The 26,356-nt window shown below is 46.9% G+C and overlaps 1 protein-coding gene across 3 annotated transcripts; it reads left to right on the top strand.

Moving 5' to 3' along the window:
• Nucleotides 1-3,312: 3,312 nt before the first annotated feature.
• On the top strand, nucleotides 3,313-25,938 carry LOC122943136 (torsin-1A-interacting protein 2-like). 3 transcript variants are annotated; one of them, XM_044300612.1, is made up of 5 exons: nucleotides 3,313-3,384; nucleotides 16,005-16,130; nucleotides 19,811-20,775; nucleotides 20,929-21,792; nucleotides 23,489-25,938. In XM_044300612.1, exons 3-5 carry the CDS (start codon nucleotides 19,977-19,979, stop codon nucleotides 24,241-24,243), a joined length of 2,418 nt encoding a protein of 805 aa, XP_044156547.1. In that variant the 5' UTR covers nucleotides 3,313-3,384; nucleotides 16,005-16,130; nucleotides 19,811-19,976; the 3' UTR covers nucleotides 24,244-25,938. The 3 variants fall into 3 exon arrangements, with proteins under 3 accessions (XP_044156547.1, XP_044156549.1, XP_044156548.1); XM_044300614.1 differs by having other exon boundaries at nucleotides 19,811-20,510; nucleotides 20,994-21,792; XM_044300613.1 differs by having other exon boundaries at nucleotides 19,811-20,424; nucleotides 20,908-21,792.
• Nucleotides 25,939-26,356: the final 418 nt, after the last annotated feature.

Consider the following 26,356-nt stretch of genomic DNA (forward strand, 5'->3'; position numbering starts at 1 on the left):
CCCACGGAACAGCGCCCGTGTATTGTGGGTCCACAATACGGCCACGGAGCGCACACGTTCGTGCGAAAGAGGCCTGAATGTAGTAAAATTGTGTTGCCGTGAGTGCAGGGGGTTCGGATTTCTGGAGACTTGGGTGTCGTGGTCATTTTTGGGTTGTAACTCGTAACGCAACCACATTCATTTTCATTAAAGGATCACGCACACAACCATATTTTTTTCGACATCCGTATTTTGGGGACTGCAAAATACATACGGTTGTGTGCACAAGGCCTAAGATGCAACGTAGCATCTCCGTACCGCAGCTTTTCAGGCCAAATTTGCAGCACAGCCCCATGTCAAAGTGTATATTTTTATGGAAAAGCCCGAGGCAGTAGGTCAGAGCCAGGCAAGCACAAGGAGATGTATAGTATCACTACGCTATATACTCCATGAAGGCTATGGACACAAAAGCGGAAGCAGCAGTTTTCACTCCACTGGTCCCAGAGATCTCATCATAGGGTCAGGTGGCACCTGACAGAGCTGCAGGGTGGCTGGCAGTAGTGAGGTCTACAGTAATAGGGGTCAGACATATACAACAAAAACCACCCCCGCCAAACCGGACGCAAAGTCCTAGCCCCAAGTAGGGCATGTTACATTTTAAAATAAAGGGGAGACCGCAGCAGGTGCAAGCAAACGTTCTATTCCAGGGTCTCTGTGTTTTTTTTCTTAAAGGGCATCTGTCAGCAGATTTGTATCCATGACACCGGCTGACCTGTTACATGTGCACTTGGCAGCTGAAGGCATCTGTGTTGGTCCCATGTTCATATGTGTCCGTATTGCTGAGAAAAATGATGTTTTAGTATATGGGAATGAGCCTCTAGGAGCAACGGGGGCGTTACCATTACACCTAGAGGCTCCGCTCTCTCTGCAACTGCCGCCCTCTGCACTTTGATTGACAGGGCCAGGCAGTGATAAAAAGTCATTACGCCTGGCCCTGTCAATCAGTGTGGAGAGGGCTCAGTAGTTGCAGAGAGAGCTGAGCCTCTAGGTGTAATGACAACGCCCTCGTTGCTCCTAGAGGCTCATTTGCATATATTAACACATCATTTTTCTCAGCAATGCGGACACATATGAACATGGGACCAACACAGATGCCTTCAGCTGCCAAGTGCACATTTTTCACATACTTCATGAAAATTGTACGGGGCAGATTAAGGTTGGGGCTGCAGTGATCCTGATGCGACACCCATCGGGCGCCCCCCCAAAAATTTTTTTTATATGAATAGGGTTGCAGTGCAACCAGAATTTTCCAGTCCTGCTACCACCCCATTCAGTTCAATGGTTGCAGTGAGACAGGTGTCAAGATCGCCACGTAGCCCCAGCCTTATGCCTTAGCGTACTTGCTCAGTGCCCGTGCTGCGGACGGTAAACGGCCAGTCCGCAATATACGGGCACTGGCCATGCACTCTCAGTATCACGGATGAGGATTGATTAATTTAAATCAGTCGGCATCTGCCAGATATGACCGGAGATAGGACTTCATCTATCTTTTTGCGGTGTGGAGGCTCGGATCGGAAGCACTACAAAGCGGCTTCTGATCCGTGCCACCGCGCTGCAAAAGATAGAACATGTTGCAGATCACGGACCCATTCAAGTCAATCCGTAAGTGGAGTGCACATGGCCAGTGCCCGCGCATTGTGGACCGCAGCACGGGCACTGAGCAAGTACGGTATGCTCGTGGGCCATAGCCCTTATTCACACATCAGTGCTTTGGAGCCCAAACCAGGGGCGGTGTAACGTTACATTACCCTACTTCGTGAGATTTCCCTGCCTCATAACTTCCGGTCGCAGCGGAAATGACGCGAAGAGGCGTGCCGGAGTTGTGCCGATTTGTGACGGTTTAGGGAAATCTCACAGCGGAGTTCAGCTGGACACCGGAACACTGCGTATGCGCCGGAGAGCCTCATCAGCCTTAGGGTAGGGAAAAATTACAGCCCATTGCGCAAGCGCGGCTAACGCAGGCGCGGAGATTGGATGGATGTTCTGTAGTTAGCCGCGCTTGCGCACTGGGCCCTAATTTTTCCCTACCCTAAGGCTGGTGAGGCTCTCCGGTGCATGCGCAGTGTCCAGCTGAACTCCACTGTGAGATTTCCCTAAACCGTCGTTTTGCGCATGCGCAGATCGGCACAACTCCGGCGCGCCTCCTTACGTCATTTCCGGTGCGACCGGAAGTTACGAGGCGGGGAAATCTCACGAAGTAGGGTAATGTAGCGTTACAGCGGCTCTAAACACAGAACAGGTGCAGATCTTTCCCTTATCTCTGTTCTCTGTGGAGCCTCCAGTCCTGGTTTTGGCTCACAATCACTGACCAAACACTGACGTATGAATAAGGCCCTAGGCTGGGATGACAGGCGTCGCATGCAACTTCCATTAAACTCAATGGAATAAAAGTTGCGTGCCGCCCCCGACACAAAACCCATCAGCACAGAAAGAGTGGCGCGCGCTTTCTTGCAGCAGTAGTGCGACACGTTTCGGCTGATGCCCGAGCTGAAGCGCGTCACGTATTCACATTGATGACAACTGCCGGTCTACTGGATTTGGGATGCCGTCCCTGGAAGATCCGGAGTGCTGACTGGCATGGACTACAACAAAATCAACCGGTCTGTCGCAGCATGTTGCGCAGCGAAACCATCAACACCGTTTAGATGTGTAAACAGAGTGAAAAATATGCGGTTCAGGACGAACACCACGACACCCCCAGCTCCGCCTTTTGCGCCACATACGATAAAGCAAGCAGGGCTCCAAACTGGGGCTCAGCACAACTTTTTTCTCGGGGCGTGCACCCTGTATGAGCCTAATGCACAATCTGTATAAAAACATAAAAAATTAAATAAAATAATACGCAGATCTCTATGGGGCTTTATATACGGACCATAAACGGATGATATACGATAGTTAGGATGTCACATAGGAACATCCCATTCATATCCAAAATGCCCGCTCCTGGCAGCGCCGCACTTTCGTTTTTAATGCCGTTGCCACCCTGGTGCCATGCCCCCCGCTCCCAGCACCCCTCCGGAGGCGGTGGGTACATTACTGGTCGCCCTCTCACCGGTATTCGCGCCTCTTTTCCGAGAAGACATGTCCAACCAACGGAGTAGTCCACAGCACACGAGAGGAGGATGGGTGTGTGTTTTTTTTTTTTTTTTTTGAAAGTCTTACTTCCTGGTGAAGCAACTATTCTATAAAGCTCTTGTTTCCGAGGGAGAGATATTCGTGATGCACCGGGAATGAAGCCACCGTGCACGGGCGGTGGGCACTTCCGGTTTACCAGCAAGTTCTGACAGATTGCATTTCGAAACTAAGCGGAGATGGCAGAGCGGGGAAGGTTACTGTGACAGGTCGGTAAGTTCCACTTACACGGGGGGAGGGGGGTGTGCGTGACAGCGGGTCAGTCCACCTGCATAGATTGGTACAGAAGGGGGCACTTGGGCAGGGTTCACACATGGCAGCTTTGCGGCAGTGCAGATTATTTTTCTCCAGTGACTTGTTATTTGCACAACCGGGACCGAATTCAAATAGGAAGATGAATGATTCCTGCTCTCCAGTTTTGGATCCAGTGTTGCGTGTGATAAATGTGTGAACACGACCTATAATTTCCTGCCTGAGCAGCCTGTGACATAATGTGGGGGCCGGGGCCCATCTGCAGCCAGGAACCCCTGACACTGGGGATTGTGGTGACTCCTGACCTCCCAAGTGCCCCTCTTCTGGACCCTCGGTCCCTCTCTTTTGATCTGAGGTAGTTTTGCATTATTACATTTCCAGTATTGATCCAGAATGTGTTTCCCGGTCTCTATCTGTATATTACAGCCCGCCTTGCATATTGTTTCCTTATTTGATGTCATTTTGATCTTATAAATCTTTCTATTTAGATAATTTTTGTGCTGCTGTTAGCTATTGAAGTATATACAGTGGGATGCGAAAGTTTGGGCAACCTTGTTAATCATCATGATTTTCCTGTATAAATCGTTGGTTGTTACGATAAAAAATGTCAGTTACATATATCATATAGGAAGACACACACAGTGATATCTGAGAAGTGGAATGGAGTTTATTGGATTTACAGAAAGTGTGCTATAATTGTATAAGCAAAATTAGGCAGGTGCATAAATTTGGGCACCACAAAAAAGAAATGAAATCAATATTTAGTAGATCCTCCTTTTGCAGAAATGACAGCCTCTAAACGCTTCCTGTAGGTTCCAATGAGAGTCTGGATTCCGGTTGAAGGTATTTTGGACCATTCCTCTTTACAAAACATCTTTAGTTCATTCAGGTTTGATGGCTTCCGAGCATGGACAGCTCTCTTTAAGGCCTCATGCACACGACAGTATTTTTTCACGGTCCGCAAAAACGGGGTCCGTGATCCGTGACCGTTTTTTCATCCGTGGGTCTTCCTGGATTTTTGGAGGATCCACGGACATGAAAAAAAAAGTCGTTTTGGTGTCCGCCAGGCCGTGCGGAGCCAAACGGATCCGTCCTGAATTACAATGCAAGTCAATGGGGACGGATCCGTTTGACGTTGACACAATATGGTGCAATTGAAAACGGATCCGTCCCCCATTGACTTTTAATGTAAAGTCAGGAGTCCCTTTTATACCATCGGATCGGAGTTTTCTCCAATCCGATGGTATATTTTAACTTGAAGCGTCCCCATCACTATGGGAACGCCTCTATGTTAGTATATACTGTCGGATCAGATTTTTTTTTTTTACGAAGTGAAAACTCAGCTCTGAAAAAGCATTTATGCAGACGGATCTTCGGATCCGTCTGTATGAAAGTAACCTACGGACACGGATGCCAATCTTGTGTCATCCGTGTTCTTTCACGGACCCATTGACTTAATGGGTCTGTGAACCGTTGTCCGTCAAAAAAATAGGACAGGTCATATTTTTTTGACGGACAGGATACACGGATCACGGTCTCGGCTGCAAAACGGTGCATTTTCCGATTTTTCCACGGACCCATTGAAAGTCAATGGGTCCGCGAAAAAAAACGGACAACGGACACGGATGCACACAACGGTCGTGTGCATGAGGCCTTAGTCACGCCACAGATTTTCAATTATATTCAGGTCTGGGGTCTGAGATGGCCATTCCAGAACGTTGTACTTGTTCCTCTGCATAAATGCCTTAGTGGATTTTGAGCAGTGTTTAGGGTCGTTGTCTTGTTGAAAGATCCAGCCCCGGCGCAGCTTCAGCTTTGTCACTGATTCCTGGACATTGGTCTCCACAATCTGCTGATACTGAGTGGAATCCATGCGTCCCTCAACGTTGACAAGATTCCCAGTCCCTGCACTGGCCACACAGCCCCACAGCATGATGGAACCACCACCATATTTTACTGTAGGTAGCAGGTGTTTTTCTTGGAATGCTGTGTTCTTTTTCCTCCACGCATAACGCCCCTTGTTATGGCCAAATAACTCCATTTTAGTTTCATCAGTCCACAGCACCTTATTCCAAAATAAAGCTGGCTTGTCCAAATGTGCTTTAGCCCACCTCAAGCAGCACTTTTTGTGCTGTGGGCGGAGAAAAGGCTTCCTCTGCATCCCTCTCGCATACAGCATCTCCTTGTGTAAAGTGCGCCGAATGGTTGAACGATGCACAGTGACTCCATCTGCAGCAAGATGATGTTGTAGGTCCTTGGTGCTTGTCTGTGGGTTGACTCTGACTGTTCTATCCGAGATTTTTCTTGGTCTGCCACTTCGAGCCTTAACTTGAATTGAGCCTGTGGTCTTCCATTTCCTCGATATGTTCCTAACTGTGGAAACAGACATCGGAAATCTCTGAGACAGATTTCTGTATCCTTCCCCTAAACCATGATGGTGAACAATCTTTGTCTTCAGGCCATATGAGAGTTGTTTTGAGACCCCCCATGTTGCTACTCTTCAGAGAAAAGTAAAAGAGGAGGGAAACTTACAATTGACCCCCTTAAATGCTCTTTCTTATAATTGGATTCACCTGTGTATGTAGGTCAGGGGTCACTGAGTTTACCAAGCCAATTTGAGTTCCAATAATTAGTTCTAAAAGTTTTGGAATCAATAAAATGGCAACAACAGTGCCCAAATTTATGCACCTGTCTAATGTTGTTTAAACAATTATAGCACACTTTCCAGGACGTCCCCCATGACAGCACATGGGAGGATGTCCAATCCAATCACTGTTGGGACAGGAAGTGAAACAGATTAAAAGCCCCCCCCTTCCCTCCAATCTCCAGTGTCTTCCTGTCCCTACTGGGATAGGAGTGAAGCAGGTTATAGTTCTAAGAATCGGGTGCTTACCTAGGCACCAGGGGGTCGGGTCGGGGGTCCGGTACTCCCCTCTCAGGCTAGGTCGGGCGGCGTCCCGTACGGCCCCGCTAGCTCCCCCTCCGGGGGTTCTCTAGCTGGTCCCGACCTGCCTGGGACGGCGGCAGGCGGGACGCTGATGCCGCTTCTCCTCCGGGAGCTCTGGGCTCAGCGGCGCGCTCCGAACGGCGTCGTCGCATCATCATGACGTCACTTCCGGGTCAGCCGGAAACAAGATGGCGGCGCCCAGCACAAGCGCTGGAGGCCTGGAAGCCCGGCCTCGCGCTCAGGGGTTGACTCCCTCCCCTCCGGGGGGGTTGAGTTCCCCTTATAAGAACGGAGCAGCGCGGCAGCAGAGGTGGAGGTAAGCCCCAGTGGGGAAGTTGTGAGCGGCGGTGTGTTTTGCTTAGCCACCATGGAGCCCCAAGCGTCAGCTAAATCCGAGATTGTGCCTGACCCCTCTGCTGCAGCCCATGTAAGTGCCCTTATCCTTATACCCTGGTGTACTCTCCCCAGTCATTTAGCACGGTTTCTCGGATTTCTTCCTAGGATAAAAAGAGTTCTGGGCAGTCGGCTTCCCAAGACCCCAGAAGGAAACCGAAAAAGTGTGCGACTTGCGGGGAAAAGATGCACATATCTTACAAGAAGCAGCTATGTGCTGATTGCATTGCCAGGTTAATGAAGGAGGAGCAGCCGTCCTTTCTCACAGAACTTAGGAATATCGTTCGTGAAGAAGTACAGGCTACGGTTTCTTCTCTAAACCCTCCGCCACCTCCTTCTCAACCTGACTCCCCTCCCCCCAAAAAAAGGAGGACTCAGGAGGACTCTGATTTTGATAATCAGGAAGTCTCGGACGGAGAGATTGAGGACGACACCATCTCTGCTTCCGGCTCTTCAGACCACCCTAAAAGATTTTTATTTTCTACTGAAGACCTAGACGCCCTCCTCCATGCGGTTAGAGATACCATGCAAGTTGAGGAAGCTAGCCCTCCCATATCCGTTCAGGACGAGATGTTTGGGGGGTTAGGGGCAAAAAAGACTCGCCTATTCCCAGTAAACTCCCATCTGAAGGAGATAATTCTGGAGGAATGGAAGGAGGCCGAAAAGAAGCTAGTCATGCCTAGGGAATTTAAAAATCGGCTGATTTTTAATCCTGAGGATACTAAACTATGGGATGAGATTCCCAGGATAGACATTCAGGTGGCGAAGGTCACAAAGAAGACCACCATCCCCTTCGAAGATTCCTCAAACTTAAAGGACCCTATGGATAGGAAGGCGGAGGGACTACTTAAGAAGGCCTGGGAGTGTTCATCTGCTCTTATTAATGCCAACATTACTGCCACCTCGGTAGCCAGGTCTATGGGGTTATGGCTGAATCAGCTAGAGAACCACCTTAGACTAAAAACCCCAAGGGAGGACATTCTAGAATCCATTCCCCTTCTTAAGATGGCTACGGCCTACCTGGCGGACTCTTCGGCCGAATCCATCAGGATCTCAGCTAGAAACAGCACACTGGCGAATTCGGCTAGAAGGGCCCTTTGGCTAAGAAGTTGGTCAGGGGATGTAGCGTCTAAGAATAAACTTTGTTCGATCCCTTTCTCAGGTTCGCACGTGTTTGGCCCAGTCCTAGATACAATCCTTGAGAGTGCCGCGGACAGGAAAAAGGGCTTTCCGGAAGAGAGGTCTAAGAAGACTCAGTCCTTTCGGAGGGATTCAGGCCAGGGACAGTCACAGAATTTTTCGGGTAGAGGGAAAGGCAAATCGGGCAGGTGGAGCTACCCCAAAGGGGGGAAGGGGAGGGGGTTCCTTCTCAAACCCAACACTTCCTCTTACCAGAATAAATGACGCCAGACCAGTGGGGGGGAGACTTCGGTTCTTCAGTCATCAATGGCCTTTAGTAACTCAGAACCCCTGGGTACTTCAGACGGTACGAGAGGGGTACAAAATAGAGTTCTGTCGTCCTCCCCCCTCAGAGATTCTGTGTTACCACTCCCCAGTCTCCGTCTCTAAAGAACCAGATGGTTCAGGACTTGGAGAAACTTTGCGCAATGGAAGCAATAGTTCCTGTTCCAAGACCCCAACAGGGCAGAGGTCACTACTCCAAACTGTTCTGGGTAAAAAAACCAGACGGTTCACTAAGAACTATCATAAACCTGAAGTTCCTGAACAGATGGATCCAATATTTCAGGTTCAAGATGGAGTCAATACGTTCAACGGTTCCACTGATTCCAGCAGGGGCATTGATGTGCACCATCGATCTCAAAGATGCCTACTATCATGTCCCCATTCATCCAAGCCATCATCAGTTCCTCAGGTTCGCGGTGACGTTAGACGGCTTAGTGCATCACTTCCAGTTCCAATGTCTTCCATTCGGGATTTCAAGTGCTCCACGCATCTTTACGAAACTAATAGTAGAGATAATGGCGTTCCTGAGACAACAGGGAATAACAATAGTCCCGTACTTGGACGACTTCCTCCTGACAGCATCCTCAGAGGTCCTTCTGCGGAACCATCTGCAGACAACGTTACGGGTTCTACAAGATTTAGGCTGGATTATCAACCTAGAGAAATCAGATCTTTGCATGAGCGAAAGGAAGATCTTTCTAGGCACCCTTCTGGACTCCCAGAGACAGATGTCCTTCCTTCCAGATTCAAAGCGCGACGCTTTCATAGAAGAAATATCCTCCTTCCAAAGAAAAAACCTCTGCTCCATCAGAGAGGCTATGCGGATACTAGGCCTGATGACATCCTGTATACAGATGGTCCAGTGGGCCCAGATCCACTCAAGGCCACTTCAGGGTCTAGTCCTCACCAAGTGGGACAAAGACCAGAGCTCTCTAGACAGGAAGATCAGGATCCCAGTGTCCATAAAAGAGTCCTTGAACTGGTGGATAACTCCCGGCAACCTACAGAGAGGGGTTCACTGGTTGAGAAGACCTTGTTTGACGGTGGTGACCGATGCCAGCATGACCGGCTGGGGTTCACATATAGAAGACCATCTCTTTCAGGGTTCATGGTCCCTGGCAGAGAGTCAGCGTTCCTCAAACGTAAGGGAATTAACGGCGGTACTAAGGTCTCTCCAAGCAGCAGAACTTCTCTTAAAAGGGAACCACGTTCAAGTTCTGTCAGACAATATAACTACAGTCTGCTATATAAGGCATCAAGGGGGAACTCAGAACCCAGGCCTTCAGGAGGTCGCAGAAAAAATCTTCCTTTGGGCACAGGAAAATATCCTATCTATCTCAGCCCTCCATATCAGAGGGAAGGACAATGCTACAGCAGACTACCTGAGCAGAAGAAGATTCCATCCGGGAGAATGGATGCTGAACAGGCAAGTCTTTCACCAGATCTGCAGGAAATGGGGGTACCCCCAGGTGGATCTCCTAGCCTCCAAAGAAAACGCCCAGGCGTCTCAGTTCTTTTCCCTAGATCCCAGCGGGGATCCTCTGGGGATAGATGCCATGTCAAAACCATGGGACATGGATTTAGCTTATGCCTTCCCGCCAATCCCGCTTATCCCGGCCACCTTGAGAAAGATCAGCGAGAGCTCGGGGAAGTTCATTTTCATAGGCCCAGCCTGGCCGAAGAGGAGCTGGTATCCCCTGTTAGACAGGCTAAAGGTAGAAGAACCAATATCACTCCCTCTGAAGCCGGACCTTCTCACTCAGGGGTCCCTTCTCCACCCGGATCTGGAAAAGTGGAATCTGAAAGCCTGGATCCTGAAAGGAGAATGCTGAGCAGGCAGGGCTTGTCACATGCTGTAATCTCCACTCTACAAAAAAGTAGGAAACCAGTGACAAATGCTATATATAGGAAGATCTGGAACAGATTTAATTCCTGGTTGGCTGATACACATCCGTCCAGATCAACTCCTTCCATCGCGCAGATTCTTGACTTCCTACAGAAGGGCTTTGACCTAGGGCTACGCCCTAGCACGATCAAGGTGCAGATATCAGCCTTATCATCCTTCCTGGACTACCCACTAGCAGAGCATCGTTGGATAAAGAGAGATCCGGAAGAGGAGAAATTCCACTGCCTGGACGTCCGTCGGGCAGTCCTTGAATACCTTCGCCGAACAGAGCCTGATAGGAAGGACTCAAACCTCTTTGTACAATTTGGTAAAGCAGGAAGAGGGAAGAAGGTGACTAGAAGGACTCTGACACAGTGGATCAAGTCAACAATTATGGAAGCATATCGTCTTCAGGATAGTCCCTGTCCTATCTCTATCAGGGCACATTCTACTAGGGCAGTCGCAGCTTCCTGGGCGGAGAAGGCGAACGCCTCTATAGATCAGATTTGTCAGGCTGCCACCTGGACGAGTTATAACACCTTTTGTAGACATTACAGGTTGAACCTACCGTCCAATCGTCAGCTTTCCTTTGGGCGTAAGGTTCTACAGGCTGTGGTCCCTCCCTGATGGCTAAGTTGGTAACTCTCCCATGTGCTGTCATGGGGGACGTCCTGGAAATCGGTAGTTAGTCTTACCGGTAACGTTCTTTCCAGGAGTCCAACATGACAGCACTACTTATTCCCTCCCTAATATGTGATTCAGTGTGATGTTAACATTGCTTATCATATTAGTAATAAAATTGTGTTGCATCCATCCGGTGTAGTAATTTAGAAGACACTGGAGATTGGAGGGAAGGGGGGGGCTTTTAATCTGTTTCACTTCCTGTCCCAACAGTGATTGGATTGGACATCCTCCCATGTGCTGTCATGTTGGACTCCTGGAAAGAACGTTACCGGTAAGACTAACTACCGATTTTCTGTAAATCCAATAAACGTCATTTCACTTCTCAGATATCACTGTGTGTGTCTCCTATAGGATAGATTTAACTGACATTTTTTATCGTAACAACCAACGATTTATACAGGAAAATCATGACTAGTAACAAGGTTGCCCAAACTTTTGCATCCCACTGTAATTATGCAGGAAAAGTGGACCTTTCAGATAATAAACCGTACGCGTCCCTCTCTGACCATCCCAAAAGTTGGGAGGTATGTGAATCTACCAATGCGGATCTATTGATCTGCCAAAATCGGGGACCGCACGGCTGCTGCCCACTTGTGCCATGGTCACTGGGCGCCCGCGGCTGTCACTGGCGGACTGGGAACTTAGTGGCCCTGCAAAAAAAACTAAGAGGCCCCTTGTAGGCGGGACCAAATTGTCAAAAGGCGGGACAACATAAGTATATGGCAAAATACCGCCCCCGCAGAATCAAATATCACAGTGCAGCACAAAATGCCACCGCCGCAGAACCAAATACCACAGTGCAGCACCAAATATTGCCCCCGCAGAACCAAATACCACAGTGCAGCACAAAATATTGCCCCCGCAGAACCAAATACCACAGTGCAGCACAAAATATTGCCCCCGCAGAACCAAATACCACAGTGCAGCACAAAATACCGCCCCCGCAGAACCAAATATCACAGTGCAACATAAAATGCCACCCCCGCAGAACCAAATACCACAGTGCAGCACAAAATATTGCCCCCGCAGAACCAAATACCACAGTGCAGCACAAAATATTGCCCCCGCAGAACCAAATACCACACTGCAGCACAAAATATTGCCCCCGCAGAACCAAATACCACAGTGCAGCACAAAATACCGTCCCCCGCAGAACCAAATATCACAGTGCAGCACAAGATATATCTGTCCGCGCTGTATCTCAGTCCTGAGGACGGCGATATAGCTGAGTTCAGGAGGGCGCCTGCAGATGCCAGTCAAGTACTAAGAGCATCGGATCGTTATGTATCCAGCTGGTGGCTATGAGGAAGACTCAGTGGCCCCTGGGCTTTGGCTAACCGGGAAATTTCCCTGTAGGGTCTATGGCCAGTCCGCCTCTGGTCACTGGACATCAGCAGCGGTCACTGGAGGTCTGCGCCTGTCACGTGTTTTCTGCGGGTGCCAATGGGTTCTGCAGCTGTAACATGTTCTTTGATTCTAGAAGTTACTGGGAATCTGTGGCTGTCACTGTTGATCTGCAGGTGTCACTTAGGGTCTGGGGCTGTGACTGGCATCTGCAGCCATCATTGGGGATTTGCTGGTGTCAGTGCGGTCTGTGGCTGCAACTTGGGTTCTGTGAGTATCTTTGGGGCTCTGCGGCCGTCACTGGGGCTCTGCGGATGTCTCTGTGGGATCTACAGCTATCATTATTGATCTGCAGCCATCACTGGGGGTTTGTAGGTGTCAGTGGGGTCTGCGGCTGCAGTAGTTACTGGGTATCTGGCATGTTACAGGTTCTGTGACTGTCACTGTTGATCTGCAGATGTCACTTAGGGTCTGGGATGTCTCTGTGGGTTGTGCAACTGTCATTATTGATCTGCAGGTGTCAGTGGGGTCTGCGGCTGCATTTTGTGTTCTGGGGGCCCAGATGTTACTGGGAATCTGTTGATCTGCAGGTGTCACTTGCGGTCTGGGACTGTCACTGGCATCTGCAGCTTTCACAGGGGTCTGCAGCTTTCACAGGGGGTCGGCTGCTATCATTGCTGTTTAGGGGGTTTGCTATCGCTGTTATCAGGGTGACTGGCCATCACTGCTATGGTCGTTACTGTTGTACTACTTGCTAATTATAACTGTGGCTTAATTCTGGGTCATGGCGGCACAGGGCACAAGAAAACATTGTTATCTTACATCACGTATCTGTACTCGTGCAGCCACACCCTCCATATCCCCACCTTCTCCCCACCGCACAGCTGGGCATATGACTTTAGACCCTTCTGTAGAGCAGACTACAGAACGGCCTCCCTGTATTGTATAGGAGTGCACGGATTATAAGACAATGGCTCCTTTAAGAGAGCAACTGAAAGTGAAAGTGATTGTCTGAGTTGGAATTCCCCTCGCGGTTAACGATAATTATTCTGTTAGTTATACAACAGGCAGGAAGACCTTAACCCCTTAGGGTACTTTCACACTAGCGTTATTCTTTTCTGGCATTGAGTTCCATCCTAGGGGCTCAATACTGGAAAAGAACTGATCAGTTTTATCCCCATGCATTCTGAATAGAGCAATCCGTTCAGGATGTCTTCAGTTCAGTCTTTTTGCCTTTTCATGACGGAGGTAATACCACAGCATGCTGCGGTTTTATCTCCGTCCAAAATTCCGAAACCCTTTTTTTCCCATTTGAAATGCATTAATGCCAGATCCGGCCCCGAGTGTTCCAGAAAAACTGATTCGTTTTTGTGGTCTGCGCATGCCCAGACTGAAAAAAATAAATGCCGGATCTGTTTTTTCCCGGATGACACCGGAGAGACGGATCCGGCATTTCAATGCATTTGTCAGATGGATCAGGATCCTACTTAGGATGTTCTTCATCCGGTCAAGAGGTATCGGAAACATACATTTTTTTTTTTTTTAGGCTCTCGTTCAACGCAGGTTTCGGTAATGCGTTTGATTGGTATAATGGTCAGTTTAGAAGGATCCTTATTGTGGGTAGAGAGAAAATGCGGAGACACTATGCTTGAGGTACCCCCGCGGGATGTTCCATCAGTGTTTGTTCAATCGCTCTCTTAGGGACGGTTCGGCCCACGTACTGCAGTCCACATTCGCATTCCAGCAAGTAGACAATTGATGAGGATGAGCAGTTCAGAAGACTTTTTTATGGGAAATTCTCCTCCCGTTATGTTACTCCTGAAGTTTTGCACATGATTCGAAATGCTAGCACAACACTTAGAGATTTTGGCTACATGTGTAACTGGCAATGGAATTTGGATAGCACCTCACACTGGTCGAAGATGTAGCACCCTTCTTTTCCTTTTTCGATTTGCTTGGTGCTAGTATATTCTTAGCGTCTTTGCTCTCCTGAAGGTGATCTGTGGTCTGGATGGTATGGTGTCTTTAAGGTAGGGATCATTTTTTTTGTATATGCCAGTGTTTCGTTAGGGTGGTTCTTAGGACCTCATGATTGGGGTTGTAAGTGGCGATGAATGAGGATTTATATTTTTTAATGTTCTCCATTTCTAAAGGTTTATCCTTCTCTTTGATCTTCAGGCATGAAAGTGTCTTCTATGGTGTGTGTGTGTATATTATATTTCTTTGATCACTTCTACAATACCAATATTTTTTTATGAATCAACAAAACGTCTTTTTATGATATTTTTATTATCACCACTATGTTCTTTTATACCTCTATGTATATATTTTTCTGTATTGGATTTACTTTCTTTTAGACTTGATAAAAGGGGGTCTGCAGTACCCCAAAACGCGTTCGTCATTGAATAAATTGAAATTAGTTTGACAACTGGTTGTGAATGTGCACCCCTTGTTGCCCACACGCTTGACTCCTATGGTCCTCTTGAAGTAGTCTCTGACCAAGTGACTGATGAACCACGAGGGTCAAGAGACACCAGTGCCTAACACCAAGAGAGTGGTTGAGCGGTGGTGGGTACGGACCGCTGTCATATGCAAGTCAAGATGTGAGATTGTCAGATGCGAGACTCGCGGCCGGGCGAAATGTCCAGCCTTGTCAATCAACAGACAGGTGGGCGCTTCTTCACCTGTGCAGACAGCCCCTTGCAGGTGAAGAACTCCTGTTAATGAGACAAATCGACTCGTTAGAATGAATTCCCTCATCCTTATTCCCATTTAAACAGCAGCCATGACACTGATGTGAACAGAACCATAGATTAGTGCCAGAGGGGTGGGAGAGATCTTCTGTTCCCATCATTGGTGGGAGTCCCTGCTCATAACCTTCACTGATACTGGTTTTTATTGGGGTAGGCTACTTTCACACTATCTCTAAGCTGTAGCGTCAGGCTGTCCCAGTAGAGTAGGGGTCAGCAACCTCCGGCACTCTAGGTGTTGTTTGTGAAACTACATCTCCCATCGTGCAAACTGTCTTGGCTGTTCTCTGAACTCCACGGAAGTGAAAGGAGCATACTGGGAGTTGTAGTTTCACATCAGCAGGACTGCTGAAGGTTGCCGATCCCTGCGGTATAGGGAAGAACATCCTGCCAGAGTCCATTGTGTCTGGTATAGCCAGATATTACTTTTCTCCGCCTGGTCCCATTATACTCAGTGGGGTCTGGCGGTTCACCGGCAATTCTCTCTACTGGAACCGCCTGCCAGAATAGTTTAGAGCTAGTGCGAAACTAGCCTAATATTTTTTTATTTTGGGGAGAGGGATTTTTAGACACATAGCGCATTCATGTTTTCTCACTGTCAGCGTTAATAGTTTTACAACCTATTGCCGACCTCCCGGGATGCTTCGCCCGTCCCAGCCCTTCCCTTTACCCTGGGTTCACACCTGAGCGTTCCTCAAACGCGCGTTTTACGCGCGTTTTTGTCGCGCGTTTTTATGCGCGTTTTTTGTAATAGTAAACGCGCGTTTGACGCGCGTTTGTGTCATTGACTGCAGTGTCCTATGGCCACAAACGCGCGTCAAAACGCCCCAAAGAAGCTCAAGTACTTGTTTGAGCGTCGGGCGTTTTAAAGCGCGTTCGTACGCGCTGTAAAACGCCCAGGTGTGAACCCTTCCCATAGGGAAGCATTGGTTTTCATGTCTTAAGCGTTTTACAGCGCGTTTGAACGCGCTGTAAAACGCTCAGGTGTGAACCCAGGGTTACTCTCTGTTCATCGGGCTGAAGGTCGGGCTGCGCCTTCCTGACACGACTTCTTCCTTTTTTTTTTTTTTTTTTTTTTTTTCTTTTTCTTACTTTAGTTTCATTTCTGCTTCAGTGTAAGACGCAGCAGTCACAAAGGAAACCTGTGCAACCAGTAGACGTAATCGTTCCATTGCATCACTAGAACCCAGTGGATTAACCCTAAATGTCTGTGTAGATGGGGGATTCCTGATGGGAAAAGGTATGCATCAAATATATTCAGCTCAGATCTGTGTTTCCTTCTAACCAACCTTTTGTAGACAGTGTAAAGCCACTGTCAGGCAGCTACGGGGACGAGGCCCCTTGAGATTCAGCGGTGGCCGTGCAGGATTCTGGAGCACCGCGGGTGCAGGTAAGTATAATCCATACAAGGTGCCCGGGCATTGTGGGGGATATTTTAGATATCGGATAACCCCTTTATGGTATATTCACACAGTGCAGTCAAATCACAGTTTATTACCATTTTGTTAACCGTTGAATCAGTGGAACTTTCTGTGTGATGGTGAACTTTCTAAAAGAGTTCAAGAGCGGCCTGGATGTATTTCTGCAGTGAAGGGGTTCTCCGGGATTTACATTGAGGTCATCATATGAGATCAGTGGAGTCTGACTCTCAGCGTCCCCGGCAATCGGCTGTTTAAGGAGGCCGCGGTGCTCACCGGAGCTCTTGTGAGTGCCACGGCAGCCTCTTCGCAGACTCTCCAAGCACAACGCCGTATATTTGATAGCGATTGTGCTTGGCATTGCAGCGTAGCCCTATTCACTTGAATGGGACTGAGCCGCACCTAGACCATGTGACCGATGAACATGACGTTGCATGGCCAAGGAAGAGACCTAAGTGCCTCTTTGTACAGCTGATTGGCGGGGGTCCTTGAAGTTGATCTGACCTATTCTGAGGATAGGCCATCAGTATTTAAATCCCAGAAAACCCTTTTAAATTCTACAATTTCTAGATGGATAGTGAATAGATATGGGCTGCTCATCAAGGAATCCTATTGAGTGCCAGATCTGGCGGCTGGATGGAATTTTTCTCCCTAAAGGCTTGTGCATCTTCTGGGGTCTTTCGGCAGACCCCCTCCGCTCGTGGCTGGATTAAATAGGGCAGTTCACCGATGCAGCCAGTCATTGGCTGCAGCAGTGTCAAACCAGATGTTGACAGCGGGAGACCTGATCTCTGGAAGCAGGTAAGTAGTCTTCCCTACGCAGGTTCGGCTACGAGGGGGAGTCTGCTGAAAGACCACGAGAAGATGAACAGCCCCCTTTTGCCTTCTTCTGGATCCACATTGCGGGATTATAGGCTGAACTGGATTATGTCATGAATATTTATTTTGTAATATAGAAAGGTTTATTTGCAGTCTTGCCATTTTACAGTTAACCCCTTAGTGGCCATGCACGTTTTTTTTTAAATCTGTTTCCATGAGCTATAACTTTTTTTTTTTTTTTTTTTTTTTTTTTTCATCAATGTACTTGGATAAGTTATAGTTTTTAATGTACCAGTTTAGGAACATGTAATGATTGATTAAAGCCAGCTGTTTCGCCAAAACCCCAGTTGTTTACGTCCGTAAAAAGGCGTATTAGTGGTCACTAAGGAGTTAAAGGGGTTCTCCTACCTTTTTATAAACAATCCGGCTGCGTTCTGCCCTGTTGTAGAAGTAGAGTTTGGTCAATACTTATCTCTGCGCCGGGCCGCTGATTCCACTCTCTCCGCTGCGCTCACATTGGCTGTTGGCTCTTCCGCTCAAGTCCTGACTGGATTTGTTCCTGAGTTTTCCTGTTCTGCTGCATATAAATATATGGAACTGGAAGACGCGGGAACTGGGTGGAAGAGCCAGCGGCCAGTGTGAGCGCAGCAGAATTGGTGGCCCCATGGAGGAGTAAGGATTGACCAAACCCTCTTCCTACAACAAGAGAACCTTTTCAAGTAAGGCTATTTTCACACTCACGTTTTGTGCGGATCCGTCTTGTATCTGCACAGACGGATGCGCACCAATAATGCAAATGTTTGTATCCATTAATAACGGATCCTTTTGCATTATTCATAAAAAAAAATTAAGTCTAAGTCAAAACGGATCCGTCTTGACTTACATTGAAAGTCAATGAGGGACGGATCAGTTATCAATTGCACCATATTGTGTTGTTAAAAAACGGATCCATCCCCATTGACTTGCATTGTAAGTCTAGACGGATCCGTTTGGCTCTGCATAGACAGGCGGTCACCAAATCGCTGAGGCCAAACGCAGCCGAATTGAAACATTCTGAACGGATCCTTATCCATTCAGAATGCAGTGGGGCTTAACTGGTTCGTTTTGGGTCGCTTGTGAGAGCCCTGAAACAGATCTCACAAGCGGACCCAGAAACGGCAGTGTGAAAGTAGCCTAATGAGCTATGACCCATTGTCCTAAGCACCCTCAGTGCTCAGAGTTTCAACATTACTATAAAGTCTGTTACCATGACCATGTTCTTGACTGCATATACCAGGCATGTCCAAAGTGCGGCCCTCCAGCTGTTGCAAAACTACAACTCCCAGCATGCTCTAATAGCTGTAAGCTATCCAGGCATGCTGGGAGTTGTAGTTTTGCAATAGCTGGAGGGCCGCACTTTGGACATGCCTGGCATATACAGTGGGGAACAGAAATATTTGAAACACTGGCAATTTTGCAAGTTTTCCCACCTACAAAGAATGGAGAGGTTTGTCGTTTTTTTTATCGTAGGAACACTTCAGCTGTGAGACAGAATCTCTAAAAAGAATATCCAGAAAATCACATTATATAATTTGTAAATAATTAATTTGCATTTAATTGCATGAAATAAGTATTTGTTACATCAGAGAAACAGAACTTAATATTTGGCACAGAAACCTTTGTTTGCAATTGCAGAGGTCAGACGTTTCCTGTAGTTCTTGACCAGGTTTGCATACACTGCAGTAGGGATTTTGTCCCACTCCTCCATACAGATCTTCTCCAGATCTTTCAGGTTTCGGGGCTGTCGTTGGGCTACATTGAGTTTTAGGTCCCTCCAAAGATTTTTCGATTGGGGTCAGGTCTGGAGATTGGCTAGGCCACTCCAGGACCTTGAAATGCTTTTTACGGAGCCACTCCTTTGTTGACAGCATAGTGTGTTACTAACGGTAATCCTTGAGACTGTGGTCCCAGCTCTCTTCAGGTTATTGACCAGGTCCTCCTTTCTAGTTCTGAGCTGAATCCTAACCTTTCTGTGAATCATCCTTACCCCACGAGGCGAGATCTTGCATGGGGCCCCTGACCAAGGAAGATTGACAGTCATCTCATGTTTCTTCCATTTTCTAATAATTGTGCCAACAGTTGTTGCCTTCTCACCAAGCTGCTTGCCTATTGTCCTGTAGTCCAGCCCAGCCTTGTCCAGGTCTACAATTTTGTCCCTGGTGTCCTTAGACAGCTCTTTGGTCTTGGCCAGGGTGGAGAGGTTGGCGTGTGATTAGGTGAGTGAACTTGTTACCTGTATAAAAGACACCTGTCCAAACAGGTGCATTTAATACAGGTAATGCGTGCAGAGTAGGAGGGCTTCTTGAAGAAAAAGTTACCGGTCTATGAGAGCCAGAATTCTTGCTGGTTGGTGTAGGTGATCAAATACTTAGTTCTTGCAACTTAATGCAAATGAATTATTAAAAAATCATACAATGTGATTTCATGATTTTTTTTTATTTTTTTTAATCCCCCCCCCCCCCCCTTACAGTTGAAGTGAACCTGCGATAAAAATTACAGACCTCTCCCTTCTTTGTAGGTGGGAAAACTTGCAAAATTGTCAGCGTATCAAATACTTTTTCCCCACTGTATAACTGCTGTTTTCTCACGTCAGATTTATTATAATTTTTCTTTATTTTATTTTTAATTGCTCTCGTTCCCCCAGAATACAATCCATTGAACAAGAAACTATAATGAATCGGAGAACCATGCTGAAAGGATATACGTCATAAAAAATAGCACGTCTGTTTTCTGGATCCTTGTGCAGCATATCACATCAGGTTCTAGGACATAACCACTGCAGTCAAATATCTAAGTCTTTTGGTAAAGAAATGTCACAAATGGATGCTTCAAACAATTCTTTAGGTGAGCCAGAGCCACAGGCGAGCACAGAAGACAAGTCTTCTACAGAGGAGAAGACACTGGCGCACAACAAAGACATGTCTTCTGGCGAGCCAGGGTCACATGCTAGCACTACAAACAAATGTCTGGAAGAGGAAAACTCACAAGAGGACACCACAGTCGAGGCATTTGGAGAAGATGAGCCACATGTGAATGCCACAGTCACATCTTTGGGTGAGCCAGAAAAACTGATGGGCATCATGGGTAAATCTGGAGAGCAGGAGTCACAGATATATACCACAGACAACTCTGGTGATCTACAGTCTCAAGCAAGCACTCCAGACTTGTCTCCTGTAAAGGAAAAGTCACACTTGAGCAACATGGATAAGCCTTCTATCAAGGAAGATTCGCATGTGAGCAACACAGATGAGACCTCTGGTGAGGATGTGCTACCAACAAGTACCACAGACAACTCTCGTGATCTACAGTCTCAAGCAACCACACCAGACTTGTCTCCTGTAAAGGAAAAGTCACACTTGTGCAACATGGATAAGCCTTCTATCAAGGAAGATTCGCATGTGAGCAACACAGATGAGACCTCTGGTGAGGACGTGCTACCAACAAGTACCACAGACAACTCTCGTGATCTACAGTCTCAAGCAACCACACCAGACTTGTCTCCTGTAAAGGAAAAGTCACACTTGTGCAACATGGATAAGCCTTCTATCAAGGAAGATTCGCATGTGAGCAACACAGATGAGACCTCTGGTGAGGATGTGCTACCAACAAGTACCACAGACAACTCTTGTGATCTACAGTCTCAAGCAACCACACCAGACTTGTCTCCTGTAAAGGAAAAGTCACACTTGTGCAACATGGATAAGCCTTCTATCAAGGAAGATTCGCATGTGAGCAACACTGGTGAGGACGTGCTACCAACAAGTACCACAGACAACTCTCGTGATCTACAGTCTCAAGCAACCACACCAGACTTGTCTCCTGTAAAGGAAAAGTCACACTTGTGCAACATGGATAAGCCTTCTATCAAGGAAGATTCGCATGTGAGCAACACAGATGAGACCTCTGGTGAGGATGTGCTACCAACAAGTACCACAGACAACTCTCGTGATCTACAGTCTCAAGCAAGCACTCCAGACTTGTCTTCTAGCATGGAAAATTCCCATGTGAGCAACACAGCTGAGCTTTCTGGTGAGGAAATGTCACAAAACATTGTAATGGACAAGCCTTTTGGAGAGGTAAAGCCACAGATGAATGCTGAAGACAAATCTTTAAGTGTGCCAGAGTGCCAGATAGGCACCACAGAAAAGTCTAGTGCGCAAGAGTTATGTGCAAGCGTTACAGTCATGTCTGCTGGTGCAGAGTTGCAGGAAAGCAAGTGTCTAAGCAAACAAGAGTCACAGAAATGCACCACTGTAGAGCAAGAACCTGTAAAGTTTAACACGGATGAGTTGAGGCAAAGACGGTTTGCCCATATTGATCACCGTAGATCACCAACTGGCAAACCAGAGTTTCAGATGGATGTCACAGACAAGTCTGAGCTGCATTCACAAGAAAGAAAGTCTCAAGTGCATGTCACAAGTAAAGATTCCATAGCAAGCATTAAATACAAGTCTGCTGGTGGGCCGGAGTCACTGGGAAGCATTATAGACACAGAGTCACAGAAATACCCCACTGTTGAGCAAGCATTTTTAAAGGATAACCCAGATGGAATGAGGCAAAGACCTCTGGACACAAATGATGAGTCTCAAACAGGCAAACTCCCTACAAGATATCGTTGGCTGATCGGTAAGAAATGTCACATAACACTATAAAACATTTGATGATTGACTGTGAAAAACAGGGGCCATAGACCCTACAGAGAAATTTCTCGGTGGGCTGATGCCCTGGGGCTGCTGGAGTCATGGCTGCCAGCTGGATACATAATGATCTCTGTAGTAGTTAATGCTAGGAGCATCAGGTACTTATGGACTTGACTGCTGGCCGCAGTTGCCCTCCTGAGTTAAGCTGGATCGCTGTCCGCAGGCAGCAGTATTTTGCGCTGCACTGTGGTATTTGGTTCTGTGGGGGTAGTAGTTTGTGCTGCACTACAGTATTGCTGGTGCCGCCTACTTCTATTGCCTAGTCTTCTATCAGTTTGGACCCGCCTCCAGCATGGGGCCTTTTTTAGTTTATTGAATTCCTTCCCCCGGCCCCTTTTAAGTTCCCAGTCCATGGTTGGTGAAAAATGGTCACAATTTCTGATAATTTATTACACCCAAAAATATTGTGCAAAGAAAAAAGTAATAAGCCTTTACAATTTACAGGGACAGAGTGGACCTCTAACAAGCAGTATGACATAGGAGGCCATTTAGATCAATAGAACAATACACCTTCCATGAAAGGGGTTATCCCATGCTTAATGTAAAACAAAATGAAAATCGGGCATCATATAGTCCATGATAAGCTGGAACCAGCCCTGTACCTCACATGGTTCCAGAGATCTTCCCATTCATTGCTCTGCTAGATTTATATCAAGCTGACAGCTAAAGGGGAGTGTCTTTTCTTGGGGGTGTGTCCTTCTGTAGCTCTCTCCCTATCACAACTCAGGAGGCAGGTGAAGGATGAAACTGAGCATGTGCGGCCATCTCAGTAAGTAGGACCAAGAAATAGGGGGGGAAAAAAACAGCAGGTGGTGCTATACAGATACATTTTATTATATAACTCAGTGGCTATACTAAATGTTTAATTACATCCAATTACAAAAGTATTTAGATCCAGGGGCTGGTTTAAAAACTGTAGAATCTTTTTTTTTTTTTTTTTTTTTTTGGGTGGGACAACCCCTTTAAATGTCCGGCTGGCCCTGGCTTCTCCTGCCATAGTCTCCTATTTGTGTTGACAACTGATCCCACAGCAAGGAGTTGATAGCTGCAACTGCTACCACATTAGGGTATGTGTGGGGTGAGACAACTCCTCTAAAAGGGTTCTCTGAGACCGGGAACCCCTGTTGAGATGGCTGGGAAGGGTGCAAAAGTGAAAAGAATTGTTTCGCCTGTTAAGACCCTCTGAGCTCCCTTCTCCTGTGCTTCCTGTTCTCACTGGACCAGAAGTGTGATGTGCCATCTACATGCATGTCACCACTGCAGTCAGTCATTGGTCTCGGCAATGACGTGTTTAGGCATGGCATGTGACTGCTGCCATTGATTGGCTGGCCGTTGTGACGTGTATTTAGACGGCACGTCACGCTTCTGGTCCAGCGGGACTGGAGGCAGAAGAGAAGGTAGCTTGGCACTAGACCTGGAGCGCTTGTGACAGGTACATTTTCTTTTTTTTTTTTTTTAACTTTGCACGTTTAATGGTGAATAAATGGGGGGTCTAATATTTTTTGGGAAAGCCCCGGTGTACACCATTTTGGGCTTTTCTCGCACTGAGACGTTGCCATTCTTCATCCTGTACGTGTTCATCTGGTCACAATAAAATATATTCTCTTCTCCCCTCTGTTTAGGTGGTGTTATAGTTTTGACCCTGGCTGTGGCTTTAGTACATACTCTCCTCTCCATAAAAGCAAAACCTCCTGTCGACCATGAGCCTGTGCTCAAATATTTTTTTAAAGAATTTGCAAGTCTCAGGAAGGATTTCCCAGGACAGTATGAAGGTTTGTGGTTTAGAAGTGAAAAGCTACTGCAGATGCACCTCAACATGTCTGATCCAAGCGCACCTTTGATACTAATGCTCACCGCAGCCCAGGATGGAGAGCAGACTTTACGTTGTATGAGCAAACGTCTAGCAAATTCCTATGCCAAATCCCTCAGCGCCAGCTCATTGATGGTTAATGGACCATCTTTGTCCAAGTATGATAGTGCCACCGGCAAAATGTACATAGATGATCAGCTCAGTTCAGGATTTCAGTCTAATAGTCGGGCAGCAGTTTTGCACCGTTTGGAAATGTTACCCTCCGGTTCCTTACTCATCCTCTATAAATACTGCGATCATGAAAATGCAGCCTTCAAAAAAGTGGCCCTAGTGCTCACGGTCCTCCTGAATGAAGAGTCACTAGAGACGGATCTTTCATTGACAGACGTGGAAGAGAAAGTGAAGGACCTTCTTTGGGCACGGTTTGCGAGTTCAGAAGTCAGCGCACACAATGAGATGGACGTTGACAAACTGAGCGGCGTGTGGAGCCGCATTTCTCACGTAGTTCTTCCAGTACTGCCTGTGGGGTCCATAGAAAGCGGTAGCTGTCCTGGGATTCGGGACTAAAGATTTTAAAGGGGGTTTCCAAAGATTCTGATGTTGATGAACTTCCCCGCTGATCAACTGTTTGAGGAGGCTGCTGCACTCCGGTGAGCGCCATTGGCCTTTTTGTACCTTACCAAGTGTAGCACCATGCATTGGATAGCGGCTATGCTTGGTATTGCAGCTCGGCCCTGTTCACTTGGCCGTGTCTCCAATGAACATGACCTCACTGGCCTAAGAACGGTCTCTCCAAAGAGCTGAATCTTGAGTAGGACCCTGCCAATCCAGTGTTGATGAACCAACCTGAGGATAGGTCCTCAGTATCAGAATTTAGGACAACCCCCTTTAATCTTTTAGCTTTAGATAGCCCAAGCTTTAACACAAAATTCACCCAAATGTGCCTTCAATATATCAGAATAATGTGTACCAGATTGGAATCAGAAAATTGCGCAGTATCTGAAATTTTTCATAAGGCGTCAAGAATTTTTTAAACCACGATATCCATTAGTAAAGAGGACGGCTCAGCTCTCCTGACATATGTTTTAGTATATATGTGTAATTCCCATGAAATGGCATCTTTTCTTAGACTGCTGCAATGTGTCATTCAGTTCTCTGTTATTCCTCTTGCAAATCTATGAATAAATTGACAGCTGGCCCTTACCATACCGCTGGTCATTGGGCCATGTCCCTGTGCACGCTGACACTGTCCAGTCCCTGCTAGCCGTGTCAGACTTTATAGAGGCACACCCCACTGGCAAATTAAATGGTAACACTCAGTTGTCAATTTACCCATACGCTTCCAGGAGGAATAACCTAGTAGAGATCTGGGATCAGAAGGACCAGAATTGTTTTAATGCAACTTTATTTTAGTATTTGCTAAAATAGATATGTGAGAAGAGAGCACTGGTCCTCTTTAATTATCATGTGGTAAGACTCCGATGTAGAAAAATTATGTACATTCAATTTTATATTTTTAATGAATTTCTAGAACGACAATTTTGATGCTCCTTTTAGGAACAGTGGTGGGGTGGGGGAGGCTAGTGGCTATTGGAACCTCCACTATTGGTGTGCATTCAGACGACGATGGCATCCTTGTTTCATTTAGGATCTTAAAGGGGTTTTCCAGATTTTTAATATGGATGACCTATCCACAGGATAGGTCATCAATATCAGATTGGTGGGGGTCCAACATCTGGCACCCTCCCCGTTCAGCTGTTTGAGGAGGCTGCACACTCTAGTGAACGTCATGGCCTTCTCGCAGCTTGCCAAGCACAGCGCTGTTCATTGGATAGTGGTTGTGTTTGGTATTGCAGCTCCGCCCTATTCACTTGAATGAGACTGAACTGCACCTAGGCCATTTGACCAAGGAAAGTGACATCACTAGCCTCTTTAAACAGCTGTCGGACCCCCACCCATCTGATATTTTCATGTATCCTGAGGATTGGCTATCAATATCAAAATTTCAGACAACCCCTTTAAGGTCACATTGGCAGGGGAAGCTATCTTCACAGTCAACTAGTCTCTCTAGGGGACCTGCTCAAAGAAGGAGGCTATGGTTTGGGGGTACCCTCAGTAAGTGTTATACATTTAGGAAATACACTTTTAGATATGTGTAAAAAAAAATAAAAAAAAATAATCATTCTTAAAATATTTAAATGTCATTTCCGACTTCTTTTGTAAATTGATGTAATTTTAAAGTAAAGCTGACTTTTAATTGTGTCCAAAAGTTTCCTTGAGTTCTTCTATAAATATGCCTGTGTCAATATGATATCTCCTTATGGAGAGCGCGAGGAGTCTTGTAGACCAGTCAACGCTCCACTGGGACGGAAGGGATGCGAATGAGCTCTTAACACGCTCTGCCTCTGATGCCACCAGATGTAAGGCAGCTATCCTACAAGTCAATGTTTGACCTTTTTAACATTTGCATACCCTCTTTCTTGTGGCTTCTGCTTGTAGGGCCATTCTTATGGCTCCAACCCAGGTCATCGCGTCAGGGTGGACATCTGACTTGGCCCTCTGCGGGTCATCTTCTGATTCAAGTGATCAAATGATTGATCTTCTTGATTCCAAGAGGTTGTTCATACACGTAGACTTCTGCAGCTTTGCGATGTGGCGTGTACAGGTGAAGCACATGGAT

The sequence above is a fragment of the Bufo gargarizans genome, chromosome 7 (assembly GCF_014858855.1).
Source record: "Bufo gargarizans isolate SCDJY-AF-19 chromosome 7, ASM1485885v1, whole genome shotgun sequence".
In the NCBI taxonomy this organism is placed as follows: domain Eukaryota; kingdom Metazoa; phylum Chordata; class Amphibia; order Anura; family Bufonidae; genus Bufo; species Bufo gargarizans.